This window comes from Entamoeba nuttalli (assembly GCF_000257125.1).
Source record: "Entamoeba nuttalli P19 unplaced genomic scaffold asmbl_2832, whole genome shotgun sequence".
Taxonomy (NCBI): Eukaryota; Evosea; order Mastigamoebida; family Endamoebidae; genus Entamoeba; species Entamoeba nuttalli.
Window position 1 is genome coordinate 1 of NW_008575635.1, and position 22001 is coordinate 22001.

Below are 22001 nucleotides of genomic sequence, written 5' to 3' on the forward strand. Positions count from 1 at the left end.
GATTGGGGCATTACCAACAAGAGTTCTTAAGGAAGAAAAGATACCTTCTGAATGAGTAATTACACAGACTGGTTGTTGTTCTACAAGGGCAAGAATATCTTGGTCTTCGACCTTGTTTCCAATAGAAAGAATCCAATGTTCTCCGTTATAAGCTAAAATTAAATTGTCAATATTAGAAGTGTCAGTGGGTATTTGTTGAAGGGAATGAGCATCATATAACATAGGGAAAAACATTTGTTGAAGTGAATTAATTTTCATTCCTAATATTTTTTCTCTGAGATAAATTGAATAATCAGAAGGAGGAATATTTAGCATAACTAATATTGAACAACAATAAAGAGTAAATGGAACAAGATTTTGTGGTACCATAGAAGAGTATAATTGGACTTGTTGAGAAGTTGTTGAAAATAGTTTATAAACTTTAGCCATTTGATTAATAAGAGAGTTTTGAAGATCGTTGATTTTGAGCTCTGGTCTTTGGTCCATAAGAATCATTCCCATAAAGCCACAAACTGGACTGAAATCTTTTGGAAGACATTGATGAATTTGACTAACAACTGGGATAGCAATAGTACAGACCCTAATACATCTAGTATTATCTGGTGCAGTGTAGAGATAAGATGATTGAATAAATATATTTGGAGCTACTATTGGAGTGTCTATAGTTAAACGAATTGTTAATGCAGTTTTAGAAGATGAAATAGGAGATGAAATGATATCAGATATTTTCATTATAAAATGACCATATCTACTAACTACTCTCATCTGTGGTGAACATCGGAGTCTAAAACTTCCATCAAATCCAGTAATATCACAGAATGATTGATAAAGTGAAGTAAAGAAAGTACCATCATTGAGAGTATTTAGAGTGTTATATGTAGTATTTCCTCCTGTTTTTGATGAAATGTCAACGAATTGAGAAAGGTCAACATAAGAAGATGCTACTAGATGAAGGTCAACAGTGATACCATCATTATTTAATTCAATGGCAAGCTTTTTATAAATATCATTTGATCTCTTTTCAACTATTGGATTTCTTGGTTGATAGACACCTTTACCTGAAGTGACAGGAGTACTATTAATAACAATAGCTTTACCTCCAATTTTCTTTAATAATGAGCCAGCAATAGTAAGAGCTTCAAGTAAACAATTTTTATTATTTGGAGTAATTTTTTTGATTAATTCAAGGACTTGGTTCAATTTCTGTTTTTCCATAAAAATAGAAGTTGATTCACAAATATCTACTTCCATTGATGGCATGATAATATTTTCACATACATTTGTTGGAGTTGCTTTAAATAAATGAATTGTGTCATCATATGCAATTACTGCTACACGTGCATTATGTTCAAGCGATTCAATACAGTTAATAACATACTCTAATACAGGGCAATTTAAATCAATTAATAAAACAATATTACTTCCATCAATTATTCGTGGCATAAATCCCTCTGGTACAATGAAATCAACACATCCATTTATAAGTTCAGGATATTGATTAATATTGTATAGTTGATATGGTGATTTATTTAAATAATTAACATGCCCACATAAATTACAGACAAATCTTGTTCCAGGTACTTGCCATTCAACAAATGGGTTGATAAATGCCCTACAATATTCACATCTATTAATTGAACCATTTGGAAAAGAAACCTTTGGTGGTTGAGATGTACAATTCATTGGGTGGCAACAAATTGCAAATGGAAGTCCTAACTCGTTTAATTGTTCTCTAGTATTAGGAATAGAATTAAGTGTTAAGGTAACAAATTCTTTGGAACAATTTCCTTTATATTGTCCATTAACAATTTCAAATGGATTGAACATAATATTTTTTATGTTTTACTAATTTTAAGTTCTTCTTTTTTTTCTATATTTTATAATAAAAAAATCATTAATTACTAATTTTCTCTATCTTTTTCTTTTTTATTTTTTTAAACTTAAAACGATAAATAGTTCTTATTAATAATTCTTTCAATTTTTTATTTCTCACCAACAAAAATTAATGAACATAGACAAGGAGAATCTATTTCTTCAGTAATTATCGGAACACAAACATCAGCAGGTTTATTTTCAACTAATTTGTTTTGAACATTTTGTTTAATAATTATTGGTGGACTATTAAAAAGATTCCTTAAAGAAAACACAATATCTGTTGTTGGTGGAATATTCCATGTTGTTACTGCTGGATGTTCTTTACTATGAAAATAACCAAATACACTTCCTATTTGAGTTACTTTGATACAAAGTACATTTTTTAGTCCTTTAACACAACTCCAACTATTTTGATCACCATCACCTTCAATATTACAAACTTTTTTAAATGATTTCATTTCTGTCCATTTTTTGATTTGGTCTAATTCTCCACGTTGTACAAACCCTTCAAAAATGTCTGTTTCAGAACTTCCAACTACCCCTTTTAATAATTCGTCAATTTTATTTTTTAATGAATTATTCTCATTTCTTCCTTTTATAATAGTCATCCACATAACATCATTTGTTTGTGAATTAACTTCAACATCTGTTCTGAGTTTTTCATTTTCACTTTTTAACTTATCTATTTGTTTTGCAAGTTCTTCAATTTCATTTTCTTTTTTTTTTAATTGAATTTTTAATATCATAATATTTGTTTCATTGTCTTCATTAGTATTTAATACAGATGGGTGTTTTTGTAAGGTACTAAGTATTTCATTTTCTAAAGCACTTATTTCATTATTTTTTTCTTTTATCCTTTCTTCTAAGTCTTCAACCTTTTTTTCATATTCTTCATTATTATGTGTTTTTTCTTCTTGATAATTTCTTACTTCTTTTTGTAATAATTCAATCTCTTTCTTACTTGTTTCAATTTTCTTTTGAAGAATTATATTTTCTCCTATCAATACATCCATTTCTTGTTGTTGCTCATCAACTGACTGTTTCGATAAGTTTTGAATTTGTTCAACTAATACTTCCATTGCTTGAATTCCTTCAATAACATCTCTTCGTGCTTCTTTTTCTAATCGCTCTATATCAGCATCTTTTCGTTCAGTTTTTTGTCTAACAATTTTCATTAAAGCCTGAAGAGAAGTTGTAGTATTTACAACGTGTTGCAAAGGATTTCCTTCAAGTTTATTCATTCCTTTAAAATTGTGTAAAATTTAAAGTTTTTATCCAAAAAAATTTAATTTTTTAGAAAAGAAAACCCCAAAATTTTTGTTTTTTAATTTAAGTAATGTTTTTATTTTCATCAAATGTATTTATAACAAATCCTCTTTGTTTTACATTAGTTGATCCATCTCCTTTTTGCTTTCTTCTCTTTTTCTTCCAAACCAAATGTGAAAGTAGTTTTTTCAAATTGAAGTAATTGTTGTTCAAACCCACGATTAGGAAAAACACATTTACGTTTAGAAGACACAAACCTTAGTGCATTTTCATAATTCATATTATATTTTTTCATCATATAGGCTATTACAACACTAGCACTTCGACTTACTCCACATTCACAATGAACTAATACAGCCCTGCTTCTTTTAATATTTTCATCGATAAAAAGTAGTGCTGTTTGAAGGAATTCCATGATATTTTCTGTAGGACTATCTTCAATAGGTATGAACAAATTATATCCATCAAGTTCATGAATTGGTTTTTTACCTACTGAAAGAACACAACCAATTCCTAATCCTTTAATAAATTCAATGTCATAAGTTGAATTTACTGAACCAAGATATAATCCCCATATAATAAATGTTGGACTCCGCTGAAAGTATATAGAAGGGAATGTATAATAAAATGTTTCCGAACTGTCCAATGGAGAGGCAATATAATTATCAGATATGTCAAAATGAATCAAGTTAGATGCTGTTTCATAATGGTCAAAGTTTAACTTATGGATATTATTGTGATGAATATCAAGAAATCCTTATTATTAGTATTAATTCAAAGAAACTTTCTAATAATAACAAACGTATTGATTTATGAGTTTTTAATATACCAAGTGATTTAATATAATTATATGAAATATCTAGACGTGTTAGTTGAGTAAAAATAGATAATACTGTTGGTATCTTTTTAAAAGCATTATGGGAAATATTTAATTCTTTTAATGATACCAGATTTGGTAGAGACAGATTTGCCATTCTATTATTTGATATGTTCAGTCCAGTTATTGAAGTAATTGGGTATGTTTTGACATACTGCCTTAAATCAACTAAAGACAATTGTGGAAGTGAGCTAAAACTAGTTCTTGCGAATGTTTCGTTTTGAGTTGGCTGATCAGGTTGTTTGGAAGTTTCTTCATTTTCAATTTCTTCAACCATTTCTTGCTTTTTTTGAAGAACTTCAGGTGATATTTCTTCTTGTTGGTATTGTAAAGTATTTGTCTCAGGGTCTTGAAACTGAGAAATTGGGAGAGGTGTTTCTGAATAATCTTGTGAACAAAGCTCTATTTGAATGGGTTGTTCACTCATCTAAGAAATACTAAATAATTTTCTGGTTTTAAAGAAGAAAAAAATAAAAAAGATCGATTAATATACATACCACAACAAACGAACTTAACTCACTTGTAATTTAACAAAAAAATCAACAAATACCTCTTTGGTTCCATTAAACTATCTTTAGTATTTTTTAACAAAACCCAATCTTCAAACAAGAGCACCCATAAGAATCTTTTGGAAGTACTACTAACTCTTCATTACACAATCTTTTCTGAAGTTTTGAAGAATGTGGGATATGTTCTAAAGATTCATACTTTCCAGAAAGAATAGAGTTAAATAGTTCATCAATTCCTTTACGTTGCAATGCACTTGTTTCGAAAAATGGAATACCTTTTTTGGTAGTAAATTGACGAGCTTTATGAGATAATTCTCTACTCTATAAATTGATGACTATGTTTACATTGAAAATAACAAACTTATCAAGAAATTTATCAATTTGATTAAGTACAAAAATAATTTGGCAATATGATGGATTAATTCCTAATTTATTAAGACGTTCTTTACTATGTTGAAATGAAAATGGATCATCAAAAACCATAATAATAATATTACTATTTTCCAAATAACTATCAACCAAAGATTTGTACATTTCTTTTCCCGCACAATCCCATATTTGCAAACGAATATATTTGTTATTATCATATACAACTTTACTTGAATAATTAGCTCCAATTGTTGGTTCATAAATTTCTTCAAACTTATAATTGGTAAATTGGCGGACAATTGCTGTTTTACCAACTCCAACATCTCCTATTATAGAAACTTTCTTTAATTCAACTCCTTTATTAATCTGATCAAAACCTCCATTTCTTTTGAATAAACTCATTTTAATTAAATACTTTTTTTTCTTAACACTAGTATCTCCTATCATTAAGAACATTTGTCTTTTCATTTGGATAAAACAAAATAGAAAAATTTGATATAACCCAATCACGAAAATAGTTTATTCATCATCAAAAAAGATATTAAGGACTAATTCATCTTTTTCTTTCTTGGTACCCTTTTTATTGTCAACCTTCTTTGGCTTTTTCTCTTCACTTACTTTTTCTAGTTGTTTCAATTGAGCTTTTTCTTCTTTTCTTAATTGGCTTAGATATTCCTTAGTTTTTCTTATACTTCTTAATTCTCCTTGTACATCATTTTCGTTAACAACTGTGTTTGTTACAACTCCTTTATCTTCATCATCACAATAATCAAGTACATCAATCTTTGATGCTGCCATATCCTTAACCCAGTCAGTGATATTACATCTCTTCTTTTCTTTAGTGGTTAAACTTTCATTATAAATTTTTTCAGCAACACAAACACCAATCCATGCATCTTTAGCGGCATAGTCAATTTGTTTCTTTTCTAGCCTACCTATTCCCCATGTTGCAAATCCACCTAATTTCTTTTCTCCAAGTAATTTCTCCCCTAAATAATCAATACCTCTATATTCTGATACAGCTCCAATCAAATAAGCAGTCCACCCTATATCAAGTCCACCTTGACAATGTGTTTTATATTTATCATCAATTTTTTTTAAGTCATCTTTAACTCCAACTCCAATTTTAATTATTCCATCATTTTCTAATAATTGAACCAATGTCTTTGGTAGTTCTTTATAGTGAAATACATGTAAAACAAATGCTTCAGTTGGTGATGAAAGCTGAATTGTAGCAGGAGTTTTATCAACATACTCAACATCAAATCCAACATAATTATTTTTACAAATTCGATCACTAATTTTGTCCCAGTCTTGCATATATCGGCAATAATGCACCTTAACACTTGAAAATGACATAGTAATTTATTGGTTTCTTTTTTAGTTATACTTTTTGAAATAAATATATTTTTATTATTTTTATTATTAAAATATAGTTTAGATTAAAAAACCTGAAACAGAACCTTTGACGTTTTAAATGAAACAGAACTAAAAAGGAATAGATTAAATATTAAAGTTGACCTTTTAAAACATTAGAGATTGGTTTGCGAGTTAAACCCCAAGAAGGTATAAATGAAGAAGTGATAGAAACAACAATTGAGAGAACATAAACAATTATTGCATTAAGCCATGGGAAAGAGAAATTATATGGTAATTGAAGGAAAAGAATAAATTGTAGATTCACTAATGAAGCAACACCAATTCCTATTAATGACCCTAAAATAATAGATGAAAAAGTAATGCAAAGTGATTCATAAATATAAATCAACACCATTTTGATCGAACTAAGTCCAAGTGCTCTTAAAACTGCAAATTCCCAAGAATTTTCATAGACATTTGAAGTAAATGATAATAACATTACAAAGAAACACAACAACAACGCAATTAAAGAAACAATTACAAAGAATATTTGAAGAATACCAATAGAAGACTGAATAGATTTTACACTAGAAGATGTATCTGTTACAACAGCCTTAATATCATATACTAATGTTCTTATATTTTGTGTAACATATTCACTACTTCCTGGTTGTACTTTAACATAAAGAATAGGGTAAGTAATATCAGAAGATGTATTGAATAAAGACTGTTGTGTTTGTAGTATTTCTTTCATTTGGGGAATACTTATAATAATAGGTGATTTTGAAGCAACTGTATAAAAAGATGAAAATCTTTGACCTGGCATTGATTTTATTGTTGCACGTACTTTTCCAAGATAAAACAGTGAATGTGAATTTGAAACTATTTTAATACGGACATTATCAGCTATATGAATACTGTCTTCTTCTCTAATACCTTCAGCAATAATGGCATCAGTATAATTGTTATAGAAGTATGATGTGTCAGGGATTTTTTGTTTGTTAATAATATTTTTATTTAATGGAAAGCATTGAGGTAAGTCACTTGTCCTTACTCTAGGAGAATCATATAAAGAGGTTAATACATCTGGAACACCATTAACTTTATTGTATTTTATTATGGGGTCAGCTTTTACTGGAGTTAATAATTCATTATAGACTGTATTAACAAAATGTTCATCCACTGCAATATATTTTACAGAATCCATTGGGTACATTGCTAAATTGCTTATGTATGTCGATGATTTTTTACCAGCAATATCAGAGATAGGAGATGTTTCGAAAGAGTAGTCAATAACCTTAGGCTCATTCTTTAAATAATTTTCTAATTGAGTTACATTTAGACTATTTGATGTTTTAACTCTAATGTCTGCTCCGGAATTTAATTTTACCTCATTAATAATAGTACTTTCTGATAGTGAAAATACTGCACCTGCAAATAAAATAAAACTAATTACAACTGTTAACATTAAAGCAGTTTTTTTATTTCTTGGGGAATGAGAATTTAAGTTTTTAAGTACAATACTTTGAGTAGCACTTTGAAATGGTGTAATAATAATATAAGTAATAAGGCTCTGAATAAACGGTTGTATTATTTGACTAAGAAGACAAAGTCCTGCAAGGAATGAAAGAAGTACTAATAAGAAGCAAATAAATAAAATATCTAATTTCATTTGTAATAATGACATTGGAATGACATAATATGTAATAAAACTTGCTATTATCATCACCAATGATATTATTATTAATGATGGACGTACTCCAATTGACTTTATTTTTTTTATTGTTACATTAACTTCATTAACAGTAGAATGATAAAGGTCTAAACTATTTCTTAATGTCTTGGAAAGGGCTTTTTTAATTGGAATAATATTGGATATAAGAGGAACAATAAAACCAATCAACAATGGTATTACTATTGATGTCCATGACGGTGTATAAATCATTGGTAAATCAGCAAGACTAGTAATCAAGAAATTGGCTATTAAAGATAATGAATATCCAAGAATTAGTCCAATAACCACTCCAAGGATTGAAAATGTTGTGGACTCTACTACAAGAATTTCGATTAATAAAGATTTTAATAATCCTAATGCACGTAGCATTCCAAATTCGTAAGTTTTACTTTCCACATCAGTAATCAATAAACTGTAAATCAACAATCCTCCCATAAATGCAAATACAATAACAATGAAATTAAAAATTTCTTTTAATAAATACATCAAATAATTAAAAACTGAAACTACAATAGATAAAGGTGCAGTTAGAGTTATTGAAGATTTAAGTCCAAGTATTTGTGCAATTTCATCAGTTGTTTCAACAATAATTTTTTTCATTAATTTGTCACCGTCAAAATATGCTTTATTTCTATCTTTCATTTGAACATATATTTGAGTTGTTTGAGCGTTAAGATCAAATTCAAATGTACCAAACAAGTTATTGATAAGATTCAATATAATTGCAGTTGGAATATGATATTGGTTTAGCTTAACTGTAACTTTCTTTATTTCATAATTAATAATATTTTCAAAAATCTTTTTTAACAATATTTCTGCTTCTCTTTGATCAATAGATATCACATTCCCAATTAAATTAGAATATTTTCCTCCTGGACTTTCTGCAATTCCTTTGATTATCATTTTTCTACTTGATGTCATAGAAGCTAATAACTCAGGGTCAGAATAATTAATGTTTAACCTAACTGACACTAAAATAGCATTATTTTCTATTATAAGCTTATTATAAGGATCAGGAGATGATTTGTCTATTACATATAAGTTAAATGCTTCGGTTACATACATATTAATACCATTTATATACAATGATGTGAATATATTTTCTCCAGTTTGATTTAAAATTTTCTCTATTTCATAGAGTTGAGTAATTATATATTTCCCATTTTGAGTATTATTTGGATCAATAAATTTCAATGGAATTGGAATATTAACATTTTGTTCAACTCCAATTAAATCAGGAAGTATATCTTCCATATTTAGTCCAAGGTATCTTACTATTTCAGGAAGACTAACCACCATATTAACTTCTTGTCCAATTTGAAGACCAATTTTTCTAGCAGCACCTCCACTAATTACAAATTGATCTTTTTCTAAAGGGTCATATTTCCATCCTCTTCCAATATTATTTTTTTCTTCAAGTTCACTGTTGTAAACATTTAATATTCCATCAACAGTTTGATTCCCATTAACAACAGACCCCCACATTAACCAACGTGGGTAGTTATTCTTACATGTTTTACAATTTTTATCAAGTTTTTCTGATATTTGAGTGTAATTAAGAAAAATTGATTCTCTTGGTTGAAGTAAAATATCTCCCTCTCCAACTTGTATTTCTGATATTCTCATAAATACGGCAGGTACTAATTCAACAACATTTTGTAAAATATATAAAAAGCAAACACTAACAAATACAGTAAAAACCCCAACAAATAATGACTTTTTATTTTTTCTAAATGAACTTAAAACATAATGTACAGCTGACAATAATCCATTGTATACAGTAAACCACCCTCCTACAAGCCCCATTCTGTTTTAGTATTTTTTGTTATTTAAAGTTCTGTATTTTCTGTGTCTTATTGATATGAAGTTTGAACAAATCTCTCTAAGTGAACAAAAATGACTTTGCAGCAAAACACATTAATTTTTGTTTTATATAACGAAATAATATAAAAGAATTTTTAATAAAAATTCTGAAATTTCTTGAATTTGTACAAAAAAGTATCACATTAATGCGGTATTTTAATAATTGTTTATGTTATTTTAAATCTTCATTTATGAAAATTTATTTTTATTTTAATTGTTAATGCATTATGACTTATAGGTTTGATCAAATTATATATCCAATTCTTTTTGTTTATTTTTATTAAATTTATATTACATTCCTTACCCTTTATTATTTACTATATTAATGATAATTTTTATTCAATTGTAATGTTGTTTATGTAACAAATTTATAAATAGTTCTATTTTTATTTGTGACATTGTATTTAGTAAGAATATAAATTATTATTCTATCAAAGTTCTTAGTATTTCTAGTATCTATTGATTATTCAATTTTAAAAGAATTTCCTTATTTTTATATTTAATTAGTAAATTGATAATACTATATTTCTTTCTAGTATCATTATTTTATTATATTCATTCTAATATTCCCCATTTGCTTAATTTAATTGAAAAAAATATCATTATATTTTTTTAATTTTATTGACTTTAACGATAAAAAGATGCTTTACTTCGAATTTAATTCAATAACCATTAAAAAAATAACTCTTATTTTAAAAATATTATCTCATTATATCTATTTAAGAGAAAATGAATCATTTTTCAATTAATTTGTTAAATTTCGATAAAGCATAATATTCAATATTTATTTAATTCAAGATTTTTAATTCAAATTATTGTATTTGTGTCATTTATATATGAATCAAAAAGACAACAATAATAAGAATAATGATATAAGTTAATTTATTTTATCAAAAATTAATAGATATGTAGTTTTGTTTCATTTCTATTTATATGTGTTAAATGTTAACAAATATAAATTAAATCATAATATTATATAAAAATAGTCAAATTTACAATTTGATGAAATTCTATGAAATTATTACTCAATCTTTTATTTAGAAAAGGCTTGTAGTAATTCTTATATTTCTTAATTATTTTAAGAGTAATATAACATTAAAGAATAAAAAACAAATTTTAATTTATTGACGTATGTCTTTTATTTAAAGAATCAATTACAATTATTGTCAATGTTAATACACTTAAACAAAAAATGGGTCAAGTGAGTTATCACATCTATTTCTTGGTAGTTCTAATTCAATGTCATTAACATCATCTCGAATAATTGGGCTTTTCCTAAATACAAAGGTACTATGTGAATCTTGGTTCAATATATCAAAAACCTCTTTATCTGCATCAGAGCCATTGCATTTTCCTTCTTCTTTTTGTTGCGGTTGTTGTTCGTCTTCTAAATCTCCAAATAAAAGAAGGGGTTGAACATCTTTTTGAGGGGTATCAGTTCTACAACGCTCTTTGCTTAATAAAGGTGTGAAGTGAAATACATGCTGTTCTTTATAAGAACCTATCCATATGTCATTGTGCAGGCTCATACAACGAATTATCAATTAAGAAATCTCACAATTCAGAAATCAAACATTTCATAATATCAAGACAGAATAAATTAGAATTTTTTAATATCAATAGTTTAAGTCTAAAATAAGACTATTTATTTTGAACTTTAATTATATTAAAAGTTATGAAATATTATTTTGAACCTTTCAACAACAACAAACCTTTTTTACATTTTTTATTGTTCAGATACTTTTAATAAACGTCATATTTTTATTTCTTTATTTATAATTATAAAACATTAATCAAATAATTGATTGAATTAAAGGTAAACTAGTGAATCTTACATAGAAATACCATTATCAAGAGCTTGGAACTTATCATAGAAATAAGTGAAAAATGTTCCTTTCAATGAAAAAGCTTCTTTCATAACTCCTGCCATAAATTGAGCTGCTTGAGTACAATTACCGTCAGGATTAAATCTTCGAGTTAAGTTAATCATTGAGTTTGGTCTAAACACATTCATTTGAGTGTCAAGCATTAATTCAATCAAAGTAACAATAGAAGGGTAATATTGTCTAATTGCAAGGAAAGACTTCACTCCTTGTTCCATGAACCAAATGAATTGTTCTGCTGATGGAGAACCTCCCATAATAGAAATCATTTCATCAGTTAATTTAAATGGTGATTTTTCAATTCCCATATCTCCTCCTGGTGATCTATCAAACATAAATCCAAAGTCAATATGAATCAAATGTCCATCTTCATCAATCAAAATATTTCCATTATGTCGGTCTTTAATTTGAAGAATATATGATACAATAGCATAAGCAGACATTGACCGAATAAAATTAGCTCTAGCAGCAAAGAATTCTTCAGTTTTTCTTCCTCCATATTTAGTTAAGAAGTAATTATACATATTACCATCATACTTTTCTCCCATTTGATCTCTTGACATAGAATTTCTTACGACTTCAATAATACCACAATCAGGACCTGTAGCAATAATATGATATGGGCATAAATAAATATCTAATCCAGCATGTTTATTAATTCTATCAAATAATTCAATCATTTGAACTGCAAGCATATCTGATCTTATATCATCTCCAGCTTTAAAAATAACAGGTAATGGTGTAACTTCTCCAGTAAATCTATCTTTTACAGTCATATTAACAAGAATTGGAACCTTAGCTGCACTTCTTAAACATGCACACCCTTTATTTGAAACATCAACTACCATTGCATTTGGATTAGTTGGAACATATAAATCATTTCTTTCAACTTTTAGTTTTCCTAATTTGTCTTTTAATTCTTGTGTTCTTTGGTCTCGTTCAATAGGAATAAGCTCTCCAGAAATACGTGTAAAGTTTTCAAAGAAACCTCTTTCTGCCTTAAATAATTCCATTTCTTTCTCATCATAATTCTCAACAATTTTCTTACTTATTGCCTTCAGTTTTGCAACAAAGGATGGGTCTTGTTTAACAGTCATTGTTGTAGATTCAGTCGAATAAGTGTCACAATTCCATATTAGCTGATGAGCAACTAACTGATATTTTTTCCCCATTCTAATAATAAAAGCTTCTACAAGTCCCATTGAGTCATATCTCAATGATTGAACAAGTTGTGGTACATAATATAATACAGTTTGTTCATCAAAAGTATCTAATACTCTTAAGGCATATAAAGTTGTAAAAGGATTTGAATGATATGATTTTTTAAGTAAGTTCAGTGCATGTGGAGGGTCAGTAGCCTCCCAATATAATAGTTGATTTAATTGAGGAATATTAGCCTCTACATGTTCGGGGGTTGCAATGAAAATATGAGCCAAAGCATTGTTAATTAATTTGTTTGGTTCACTAAGAATTTTTTCAGTTAAAAGTTTATATGACTGAACTGTAGGGAATCTGTTATAATACCCAACAGCTAATGCAGGAGAATAATACCATGCTAGAAGGATATAGTCTTTTGTTCTTCTTCTGTAATCTTTAGGTAAATTTTCCATTAAAAAGAGTCTTTGATTCTGGAATTGTTTTGTTATCAAATTCAATGGATTATTCCATACAGAGATTCGTTCAATCTCATTCCCAACTAATGGAAGTAAAAGCATTGCTCTTTGTTTAATATTGTCAATAACTTCATCATCTAATCCAAACTTTTTTTCTTTAATACTTTGAAGAACATTTAATAATGTTTGATTAAATTCAACAAGAATATTAATATCATGTTCTGCTTGAGTCCTACTGCATTCAAACCACTCTGGCTGATTTTCAAACCAATTTAATCCAACAGTTTCAATACTCTCAACCATTGAAGTATAATGAATACCTTCTCTTTGACTTAATGAAACAATTTTTAGTCCAAGAAGCAATAACATAAAACGTGTTCCAACTGAACTTGGTTCAGGAGTCATTTGAGCTTTAAGAGAAGATGAAACAATGTCTCTAATAATTTCAAGACGAGTAGTATCTCTGTATGCCTCAATAATAGGAAGAATATTTGAGAAAAATTTAATGATTTCTCTATGTGGAACAACAGAGCTTGCATGAGTAGATTGTTCTCTATTTCCTACTGAACTAGATAATGGATTAGAAGTTACATATTTACTATTAAATATTCCAAGGTTTTTCTTAATAGTTTCTTTCCATGCAACACCAATAAGTTTCAAAAGATAATTACCCATAACTTTGGAGCTTACACAAATTAACCATTCCCAATTTGGTACAGCTAATTCCATAGCTTCTTTTGTAAATATTCTCATTGGAGAATAAACAATTTCTTGAAGTAGATCACTAGACTCTGAAATACTCAAATTATTTACAACTATAAACGAAACTGCTTCTTTAGTAATATCATTCTTCATATTAGAATAGTCAAATGTCTTTAATTGTTGAAGTAAAGATGTTCTAATATTATCAACTTCTGTTGATCCACTAACCATTCCTGTACAACTTGCCTTCTGAAAGATGTTGAATGTTAAATCAGACATGTCAATAAATTCTCTTCCAACATTTAAAGCTAATTTAACTCCTGCATGAGTATGACTTGAATTTGTTGGTAATTGAAGGATGAATGATTGAATTAAATGACTCATGTATTTAGATTGTAATTTAAATCCTAATTTAATATAATTAGTTGTAAAATCACTTACATTCTTTATTACAGTAGAATAAGTATTAGAATCTTCAGGTGTTTCAACAAAGAAATTTGTTTGTGCAATTCTAACATTCTTAACATCAAGAGGATTACTTGTATTCATTTTTGAAATAGTTTCAACCATATGGAGTAATAAGAAGAGAATTTTTTTATTATAGACAATAGATTTATTTGAATCAATCAAATCATTTAAAGATGAATTTACAAATGAAAACAATGTTTGATTTGTTGTTGTTAATCGTATTACAAAAACACTCACTAAATTGGTTAATGCTTTAGTTCGTTCTGTCAATGATAATTCTAATTTAGATGCTTCCGCTTTAGCCACTGAAAATACTGATTTAAATAATGAAGAATAAACCGGAGTAATAAATGTACATAAAGGATCTTCTACAACAGAATCATCAAGATAATCTGTAATATATTCAAATCGAAGTTGAGAACATCTAAAACATTCTAAATAAAATATAGAAATGAACATTAACATTCTGTTTAATGGTATTCCACGGTTATAATTAATAAAATCACTTCTCTTTATTAAACTATCTATAAACATCTTTTGTTGTTCATTAGAATAAAATCTCGTTAATGTAGAATTTGTTTCATTATCAATCTCAGCTAATATATGACTTCTTTTCATAATTAAAGGTGGAAGATTACTTGCAATATTTTTAATGTCAGTGTAATAAATTTCATTATACTCTTCTTTTATAACAAACTTTAGAACAACACAATAGAACCAAAATGTTCTAAACAATTTGTTTTCATTATTTTTATTTATACTATTTTCCATTCCACTAACTAATAAACTAATTGGCTTTAATAATTTTCCCATCAATTCAGTTTCTTTTCTTTTACTTATGTCTACATCAGTTTTTGTTGTATTACCAAATTGAATAAATCTTCCAACTATTTGTTTTAATAAATCAAATCTTATTTCTTGATTTGTTATACTCTTAGCCATAGAAGTTAATGCCTCATAAATACTATTAAGAACATTAGTAATATCATTTTGTTTTTGTGATACGGCATCCCTATCAGCTCGTTTAAAAATATTCATAATATGATCAATAACTAGTTTATATTGGTTATAATCATTTAGAGATAAATATGATGGAAGGGTATTAATAATACAAATATCTTTATTTGAAGGGGGATAGTCAATAAGATTTATTAGATAATTTAACAAATTTTGTGTTGCATTTTCATTAGCTTTTTCAATACAAAAATATGCAGTAAATTGAATAAGATTAGTAAATTGAATCTATTACATTAGTTCTTTTATTTCTTTCCTTTAAAATAAACAAACCATTGAACACTCTGATGATGAATGAAATATTGAAATTTGTGACCGAGTTGTTTCAAGGAAACGAGGAAGTAATTCTTCAGTAATAATAGGTGAAAATATTTTAATAATGGTTTTCAATTTGTCATTTGGAATATTGCTAAAAACACAATGCTTTCTGAAGTCATCTAAACATCTTGGGTCATGTGTTGAAAGTAATTTAAGAGCAAAACAAATTCTGTCATAGTAATTAGATAATCGAAAATAGTCCAATAATAATATTTCTGATAATGTACTTTCTAAATCTCTTATTGTATTTGGGTCTTGTTGTGCCAAGGCAATATGATATTCTAATTGTTCTATAATAGAACACTTCTTTGGTAAATTAAATTTATCAATAGTATATTGTTCATTTAATAAGGCAATAATTGGTCTAACTATTTGTTCATTTGAGTGATTTTGTTCCATTGATTCTATGAGTTGTTTTTTTTCCTCATCACTAAAAGCAGTAAATTTTTGAGTATTCATTACATTAATCATAACTCTAACCTCTGTTGACTCTTTTTTATTTAAGATATCAAGTAAAGACTTAAATACAACTTCATGTATTGAAGACCCTTTTGGATGATTAAGTACTTCTTTAAGATATGAAGTATGCTTTTCATTAACAGTAATAGAAGGAAGTGCCTGAATATATTTACTGAGTGTTTCAGTTAGTTCTTGGTACATTGGATGATTTTGTTGAATTCCGTTATAAAAAACATGAAGACCAATCAATGTTTCAATAATAAGAACAGACTGAATACCCTCTTCTACTTTACAAGTTAGGAGTGTTTGAAAGAAAGGTTTAAGTCGTTCATGATGAGATTTAATATTTCCTTTTAATAGAATTTGAATATATTTCAACTTTAGCGACATGAACTATTAAATAAAGATGATCTAATATACTTTTTTTGTTGTTTAAATAACACATTTAATGAATAGTCATCTTTTTCCATGTTGCTTCACAGTCAAAACAACTCAACTTCCTCTTCATATTATAGAACTTCATTCAAGTTTTTCTCAATATTTATCTGTGGTTGATATTGATGAACAAGAATTTGAAAAAATATACTTAAACTGTCAAAAAAAAGAGATTACTTCACATGGGTTATTAGGAGCATTTAAGTCAGCATTAAAAGAAGTACCTACTCAGTCAATTGAGATTATGTCATTACTTCCATTTATTAATGCGAATGATTTTATTATAGTTTCAATTACTCCAGAACAATCAAATAAAATTTATTTACATCAAATTCAAAAAAAGTTAGAACAAAGTGATTATTTTTCTTCATGTTGTATTGAGGTATTTAATAACTTTCAATTTATATCTACATCATCATCTTTAGTTAAATTAAGTGTTGTTGAAAGTTCGTCTTGTATTTCTTTATTACAGTTATTATCAAATGTTACTGAAGAATTAAGGAAAAATGAAATACTTTCACGTTATGTGTATGTATTACAGAAACTGATTCAACATGTTATTCCATCATGTTCTTTATTTTATTATATATCATTTGTTGTTCATTTTATGAAATGGATTAAAACAAATAAAGATATCACTAAAATTCCATCATATTTAAGTCTTAAAACAACTGCATTAGAGTTTTGTCATTTAAAAGAATTACTTCCACAAGAATTATCATCGTTATCTTCAATTGAATTATTTCCAAATTCAATCTTTTCTACTCAAATTATTAAACAAAAAGAATCAAATGTTGTTGCATGTGCTGGTATTCCTTCATTTGTTTCAGTCTTCGATATTCAACACTGGCTAAAACCATACCGCGCTCTAAGATTTTTAATGTATCAACCTTCATTTTGTTCTGCACAAACTCAACGATGTGGAGTTGTATTTATTGATTTTGATTCTATAGAAAGTGCATTAATTATGATTAAAACTCCACAACTTATAAATGCCAGATATGCCAAATATTTTGATCCATTAATTTTTAAATATCCACCAAGTGGATATTCATATTGTACAATGGAACCAATAGAGTGGGTTGCTTCATCAGAACTACACCCGTGTTGTGAAATTTCAATAACAAAATCAACTCAACAATAAGATAATTAATCCCGAAAATTAGATAATGATTAATTAATAATAAAATTAAAAAAGCAATTAAATAATTTTAAAATTTATTTTTTTAAATAACAATAAAAATTAATAAAGTTAATAGTATTAATAAATTCTGTCGAATTAAAAACTATCAATACATCATTATTCTAAATATGAACTAAAAAAACTTAAAAATTAGAGCTTTTCAAAAATTTGGCTTTTCAATGGATAAAGAAATTAAAATATTTATAAAGAAAAAAGTTTAACAACTCTCTACCATTAATACAGTTTAATCTTAAAGAAAGAGGAGAATATGAGAGAAAAAGCTAAAAAATTTTTCAAAAAAAAGGAACTTTGAAAAGGAAGTGAACTAAATTTTAATAGAATAAAGATATGGATAAAGAAAAGGTAGAAGAAATTCGTAATCAAATACAAGATGGACTTAATCCAATTTTAATAGAATATTCAATTTGGCTAGAAATGAATAAAGTTTGTTTTTATTAAAAATATATTTAAATATTTTAAATAAAAGAAGAATAACAAGACAGTTTCATATGGAGTCAAAACATTTAAAAGAACGAATTCCACAAAGTAATTTTTCAACAGTTTGTATTTAACATTTTTGCTCTTTATTTATTTCTATTAATTTTGTATCATTTTAATATTTATTTTTTTAAGTCAATTATTTTACTTCATTTGATTCATTAGTACAGATGTTAAAAGCTGAACTTATTAATAAATGTAAAGAAAACCCTTCTACTAGAACTAAAAGTTTGTTACTCTTTTTTTTAATTGATGGCAAATGATTTAAAACCATTAATCTTTCAACCAATCTTCACGTAATCTACTTTTCTAAATTAGTTTAATGAAAAACCCTAATAAGGTGTTTTTGAATGAAAGAAAAGTAATGAAATGAAGAAAAAACAACATTATAAGACTCTTATCTCTTATTTTTAGTTAGTTCACTTACCGTTTCTTTTAAAGAGGCAATAAAAGAAGTCAAACAACATCCTATTGAAAAGAAAGAACCAAAACCAACAAAAACTAATAGAGGAAAGAAAATTAGAAGAAAAATTTCAGAAGAAGATGAATATGAAGAAAAAAGAACTAAGAAAAGAAAACACACCAAAGCTAGATTACTTTGTGGAGAACGAAATAACACTGTTGTATTTGACTTTGATACAAAAACTCAATTCCCTGTTGTTTTCGGAAGAGGAAAAGAAGGAACACATGATGGTAGTTTCATTTATCTAAATAAATATACAGATGCAAAGTCTATTTCTCATAGACATGCAACTATTACGTATGATAAAGAAAATGACCAATATTTATTTACAAATGAAGGAAGAAATGGAAGTGCTGTTGACACTGGGTTGATATTACAAAATACAGTTCCGTTAAAGAACAACTCAGTAATAGAAATGGGTGGGTTTAAGATGACATTTGTCTATTATAATTAAATGGAAAGTACTGAGTTGTATAATGACTATTTTTTCTTATATTTTATGATTTTCGTTTTTGAAATAGATTGACTTTTGTTATCTTTATTTCCTTTGTTGGTAATAAAATTAATTGAAAAGTTACTTTAATGAACTCTAAAAGTTTCAGTTATGGAAGAAGATAAATGTCTTATTCTCATTGAAGTTCCTTTAGACATCACATTAAAAGAAGTTAGTGATATTCTTGATAACTGTGGTAAAGTAACGTTGATAGAACCATATGAAATTGATGGAATGATTAAAAAAGATGGGTGTCAAGATTTATTAATTAAGTTTGAAGAAGATGAAGGAAGAACTATTGCAAAACAAATAGGAGGAGTCAAATATAAAGATTGGGTTATTAAAGTAAAAACTGTAGAAGGATATTATCGATATAAAAAACAAGAACAAGATGATTCTGAACTTCAAAACCAAATTAAAGAAGGAATAACTAATATCATTAATTATTTCAAAAACCTTACAAAAGAACCTTCAGAAAATCAGATCGTTGTTGTTGATTCTAATGGTCAACAACGGGTATTTCAGAAAAAGGAAAAACCATTACCACCTATTCCTATTAATAGTAGTAGACCATTACCTTCAATTCCTCAACCAAAAATAATACCAATTAAAGAAGATGAATTAAACCAAACAAGTAAAGAACAAGAAACTGAGTTACAAGAGAGTCATGGAAACATTCAAGAAGTAGATGAAGGAGAAGTTTGTGAAAGTAACTTAATATTAAAGGATGAAGAAATTGTTTTATAAAAATAGTAATTTATAATATTAGATTTAACAAAACAATACTTTTTGTTATTTTATGAAAATAAATAATTTTTAATGTTGATGTTTTGGAAAAAGACATAAAACTCAGATATTAATTTTTTATAATAATGGTTTATATCTGTATTAACCATTTTATCAGTTGTTTCTATAAATTAAAAATGAATTAAATAAAATAAACAATGATTTTTTAAATTCTACTAATAAAAGAATAACTTTCATAAAGGATAATACTTAAACAACATATTTTGTTTCATTTGTCATTATAAAAACCTAAGAAAAAATAAGGAAAATAGTCTATTATTTTTATTGGTAATAATGGTTATATAAAAGATATAATAAAACATTTAAATAAACAAAAATTCAACACTATTTAGTAAAATTAAGTAATATTCATTGAATTATTAAAAAAGTAAGTTATAATAACAAATTTTATATGGAAAAATATTATTATTTTCAATAAGAATTATTAATGGTTTATTTGTTATTTTGGAAGAAAGGAGTTATAAATAAAAGTGTGTTAGTTTAGAATAATTTAGAAATATAGTGTTGTTTGATTCCTTTGAGAAACATAAAACCTCATAATAAGGGATATTAGAAATATTGTTTTTTGTTATTAAAAGATTTTTGTATATTTTTTTATAAGTTTTATTTAACACCCGAAGATAAAAATGAAATAGAAGATAATTTTAACTAATCATCACACAACTCAAAATATTAAAACAATTAAATGAATTTTTGTTTTTATCGTTTTAGAATAAATTTTTATTCTCTTTTGAGTCTTATAGTTTTTTTAAACATCAAAAAAAAGAAATAATATACCTCTTTAGCACATGTAAAACTTCAATAAATTTTAATTCTATATTTTCCATTTGTAATTGAACTTGTTGGATAATAAAAATACGTCATTTTACTATATTTTTAATAACATTTTTAATTATTTAATCTTTAAGAAAAACATCATCATCAAAACTCTTGAAACAACATTTAAAGATTTCATAAAACTTAATAAATCATTAATAACAAAAGAAGTAATGAAACTTATTAGCCCATTTGAAAGAAAATCAGTTATTAGTTTAGGAAATGGTGTTTATGAAGTTGCACTTTCTCAAAGTGAAAAACAAAAAGATTTGTTATTAGCTAAAAGAGCATCAACCGAAAGAGACTCTGCACAACAGTCATTCTTATTCCGTATTTTAGTTGATAATGGGTTTACTGTTTGTTTAAAGAGATTATATAAGAAAGGAAAGACTACATCACAACTGTTTGTAGTTGAATCAATTACGCGGGATGGTAAAAGTTATTTTGAAGAAGTTATTACTGATAACTTATCAGAAGATAAAAAAAAGAAAAGAAGAAATGCTGATGCAAAAACTAATGATTGTCTTATTAAAATTGCTTCAGATTATTGTTGGGCTTGTTTTGAATTTAAAAAAGGAAAACAAAGCGTTGTATGTTCTCAAATGAAACGAATCCAAAATGCACAAATTGGTTCAAAAATCTATGGGTCAAATCTTATATTACAAGAAGGAAAGAAAATGAATCAACACATATTATCGATAATGTCTTCTCATGGATGTATTCTTTCACCTCAACAAAGTCTTGTCAAATGTTAAAAAATTTAATTTATTGTAATAAAGAAAAGGTAAGTAAGTTTTTTGTGTATCTAAGTTGAATGGGTTTTTAGAAGTACTTTTATTTTTGATAACAACATTTTGTTATATTATTTGTTATTAATAAAAAATATCTCAAGAAAAAATTAAACTGCAAACAAATCAAATGAATATCATTGGATTTACTAAAGATTGGACTACTGAATTTTATGACCAAAGAAGTAACTTCTTAGGTGGAACTATT

General features: G+C 26.6%; 12 protein-coding genes across 12 annotated transcripts; 4 read left to right on the top strand and 8 right to left on the bottom strand.

The window, feature by feature from the left end:
- Nucleotides 1-65: 65 nt before the first annotated feature.
- On the bottom strand, nucleotides 66-1827 carry ENU1_043850 (SEC-24 protein, putative; the record flags this gene model as incomplete). Its single annotated transcript, XM_008857625.1, has 1 exon — nucleotides 66-1827. A coding segment is annotated over one exon (1762 nt), but the record flags the coding sequence as incomplete, so codon positions are not given.
- Nucleotides 1828-1982: 155 nt separating this feature from the next.
- ENU1_043860 (hypothetical protein) lies at nucleotides 1983-3116 on the bottom strand (the record flags this gene model as incomplete). The annotated part of the gene is made up of 1 exon (XM_008857626.1): nucleotides 1983-3116. One exon carries the CDS (start codon nucleotides 3114-3116, stop codon nucleotides 1983-1985), a length of 1134 nt encoding a protein of 377 aa, XP_008855848.1.
- Nucleotides 3117-3262: 146 nt separating this feature from the next.
- Nucleotides 3263-4445, bottom strand: ENU1_043870 (leucine rich repeat and phosphatase domain containing protein; the record flags this gene model as incomplete). The annotated part of the gene is made up of 2 exons (XM_008857627.1): nucleotides 3263-3897; nucleotides 3944-4445. 2 exons carry the CDS (start codon nucleotides 4443-4445, stop codon nucleotides 3263-3265), a joined length of 1137 nt encoding a protein of 378 aa, XP_008855849.1.
- A 157-nt stretch (nucleotides 4446-4602) lies between these two features.
- Nucleotides 4603-5298, bottom strand: ENU1_043880 (Rab family GTPase; the record flags this gene model as incomplete). The annotated part of the gene is made up of 2 exons (XM_008857628.1): nucleotides 4603-4843; nucleotides 4889-5298. 2 exons carry the CDS (start codon nucleotides 5296-5298, stop codon nucleotides 4603-4605), a joined length of 651 nt encoding a protein of 216 aa, XP_008855850.1.
- A 117-nt stretch (nucleotides 5299-5415) lies between these two features.
- On the bottom strand, nucleotides 5416-6255 carry ENU1_043890 (3'-5' exonuclease domain containing protein; the record flags this gene model as incomplete). The annotated part of the gene is made up of 1 exon (XM_008857629.1): nucleotides 5416-6255. One exon carries the CDS (start codon nucleotides 6253-6255, stop codon nucleotides 5416-5418), a length of 840 nt encoding a protein of 279 aa, XP_008855851.1.
- A 151-nt stretch (nucleotides 6256-6406) lies between these two features.
- ENU1_043900 (efflux ABC transporter, permease domain containing protein) lies at nucleotides 6407-9796 on the bottom strand (the record flags this gene model as incomplete). Its single annotated transcript, XM_008857630.1, has 1 exon — nucleotides 6407-9796. One exon carries the CDS (start codon nucleotides 9794-9796, stop codon nucleotides 6407-6409), a length of 3390 nt encoding a protein of 1129 aa, XP_008855852.1.
- A 1238-nt stretch (nucleotides 9797-11034) lies between these two features.
- On the bottom strand, nucleotides 11035-11382 carry ENU1_043910 (hypothetical protein; the record flags this gene model as incomplete). The annotated part of the gene is made up of 1 exon (XM_008857631.1): nucleotides 11035-11382. The coding sequence occupies one exon, from the start codon at nucleotides 11380-11382 to the stop codon at nucleotides 11035-11037; it is 348 nt and encodes a 115-aa protein (XP_008855853.1).
- A 302-nt stretch (nucleotides 11383-11684) lies between these two features.
- Nucleotides 11685-16700, bottom strand: ENU1_043920 (phosphatidylinositol 4-kinase, putative; the record flags this gene model as incomplete). Its single annotated transcript, XM_008857632.1, has 2 exons — nucleotides 11685-15761; nucleotides 15807-16700. The coding sequence occupies 2 exons, from the start codon at nucleotides 16698-16700 to the stop codon at nucleotides 11685-11687; spliced, it is 4971 nt and encodes a 1656-aa protein (XP_008855854.1).
- A 58-nt stretch (nucleotides 16701-16758) lies between these two features.
- On the top strand, nucleotides 16759-17889 carry ENU1_043930 (hypothetical protein; the record flags this gene model as incomplete). Its single annotated transcript, XM_008857633.1, has 1 exon — nucleotides 16759-17889. The coding sequence occupies one exon, from the start codon at nucleotides 16759-16761 to the stop codon at nucleotides 17887-17889; it is 1131 nt and encodes a 376-aa protein (XP_008855855.1).
- A 387-nt stretch (nucleotides 17890-18276) lies between these two features.
- Nucleotides 18277-19343, top strand: ENU1_043940 (FHA domain containing protein; the record flags this gene model as incomplete). The annotated part of the gene is made up of 4 exons (XM_008857634.1): nucleotides 18277-18372; nucleotides 18432-18488; nucleotides 18597-18654; nucleotides 18841-19343. The coding sequence occupies 4 exons, from the start codon at nucleotides 18277-18279 to the stop codon at nucleotides 19341-19343; spliced, it is 714 nt and encodes a 237-aa protein (XP_008855856.1).
- A 150-nt stretch (nucleotides 19344-19493) lies between these two features.
- On the top strand, nucleotides 19494-20129 carry ENU1_043950 (hypothetical protein; the record flags this gene model as incomplete). The annotated part of the gene is made up of 1 exon (XM_008857635.1): nucleotides 19494-20129. The coding sequence occupies one exon, from the start codon at nucleotides 19494-19496 to the stop codon at nucleotides 20127-20129; it is 636 nt and encodes a 211-aa protein (XP_008855857.1).
- A 1049-nt stretch (nucleotides 20130-21178) lies between these two features.
- On the top strand, nucleotides 21179-21760 carry ENU1_043960 (hypothetical protein; the record flags this gene model as incomplete). Its single annotated transcript, XM_008857636.1, has 2 exons — nucleotides 21179-21408; nucleotides 21499-21760. The coding sequence occupies 2 exons, from the start codon at nucleotides 21179-21181 to the stop codon at nucleotides 21758-21760; spliced, it is 492 nt and encodes a 163-aa protein (XP_008855858.1).
- Nucleotides 21761-22001: the final 241 nt, after the last annotated feature.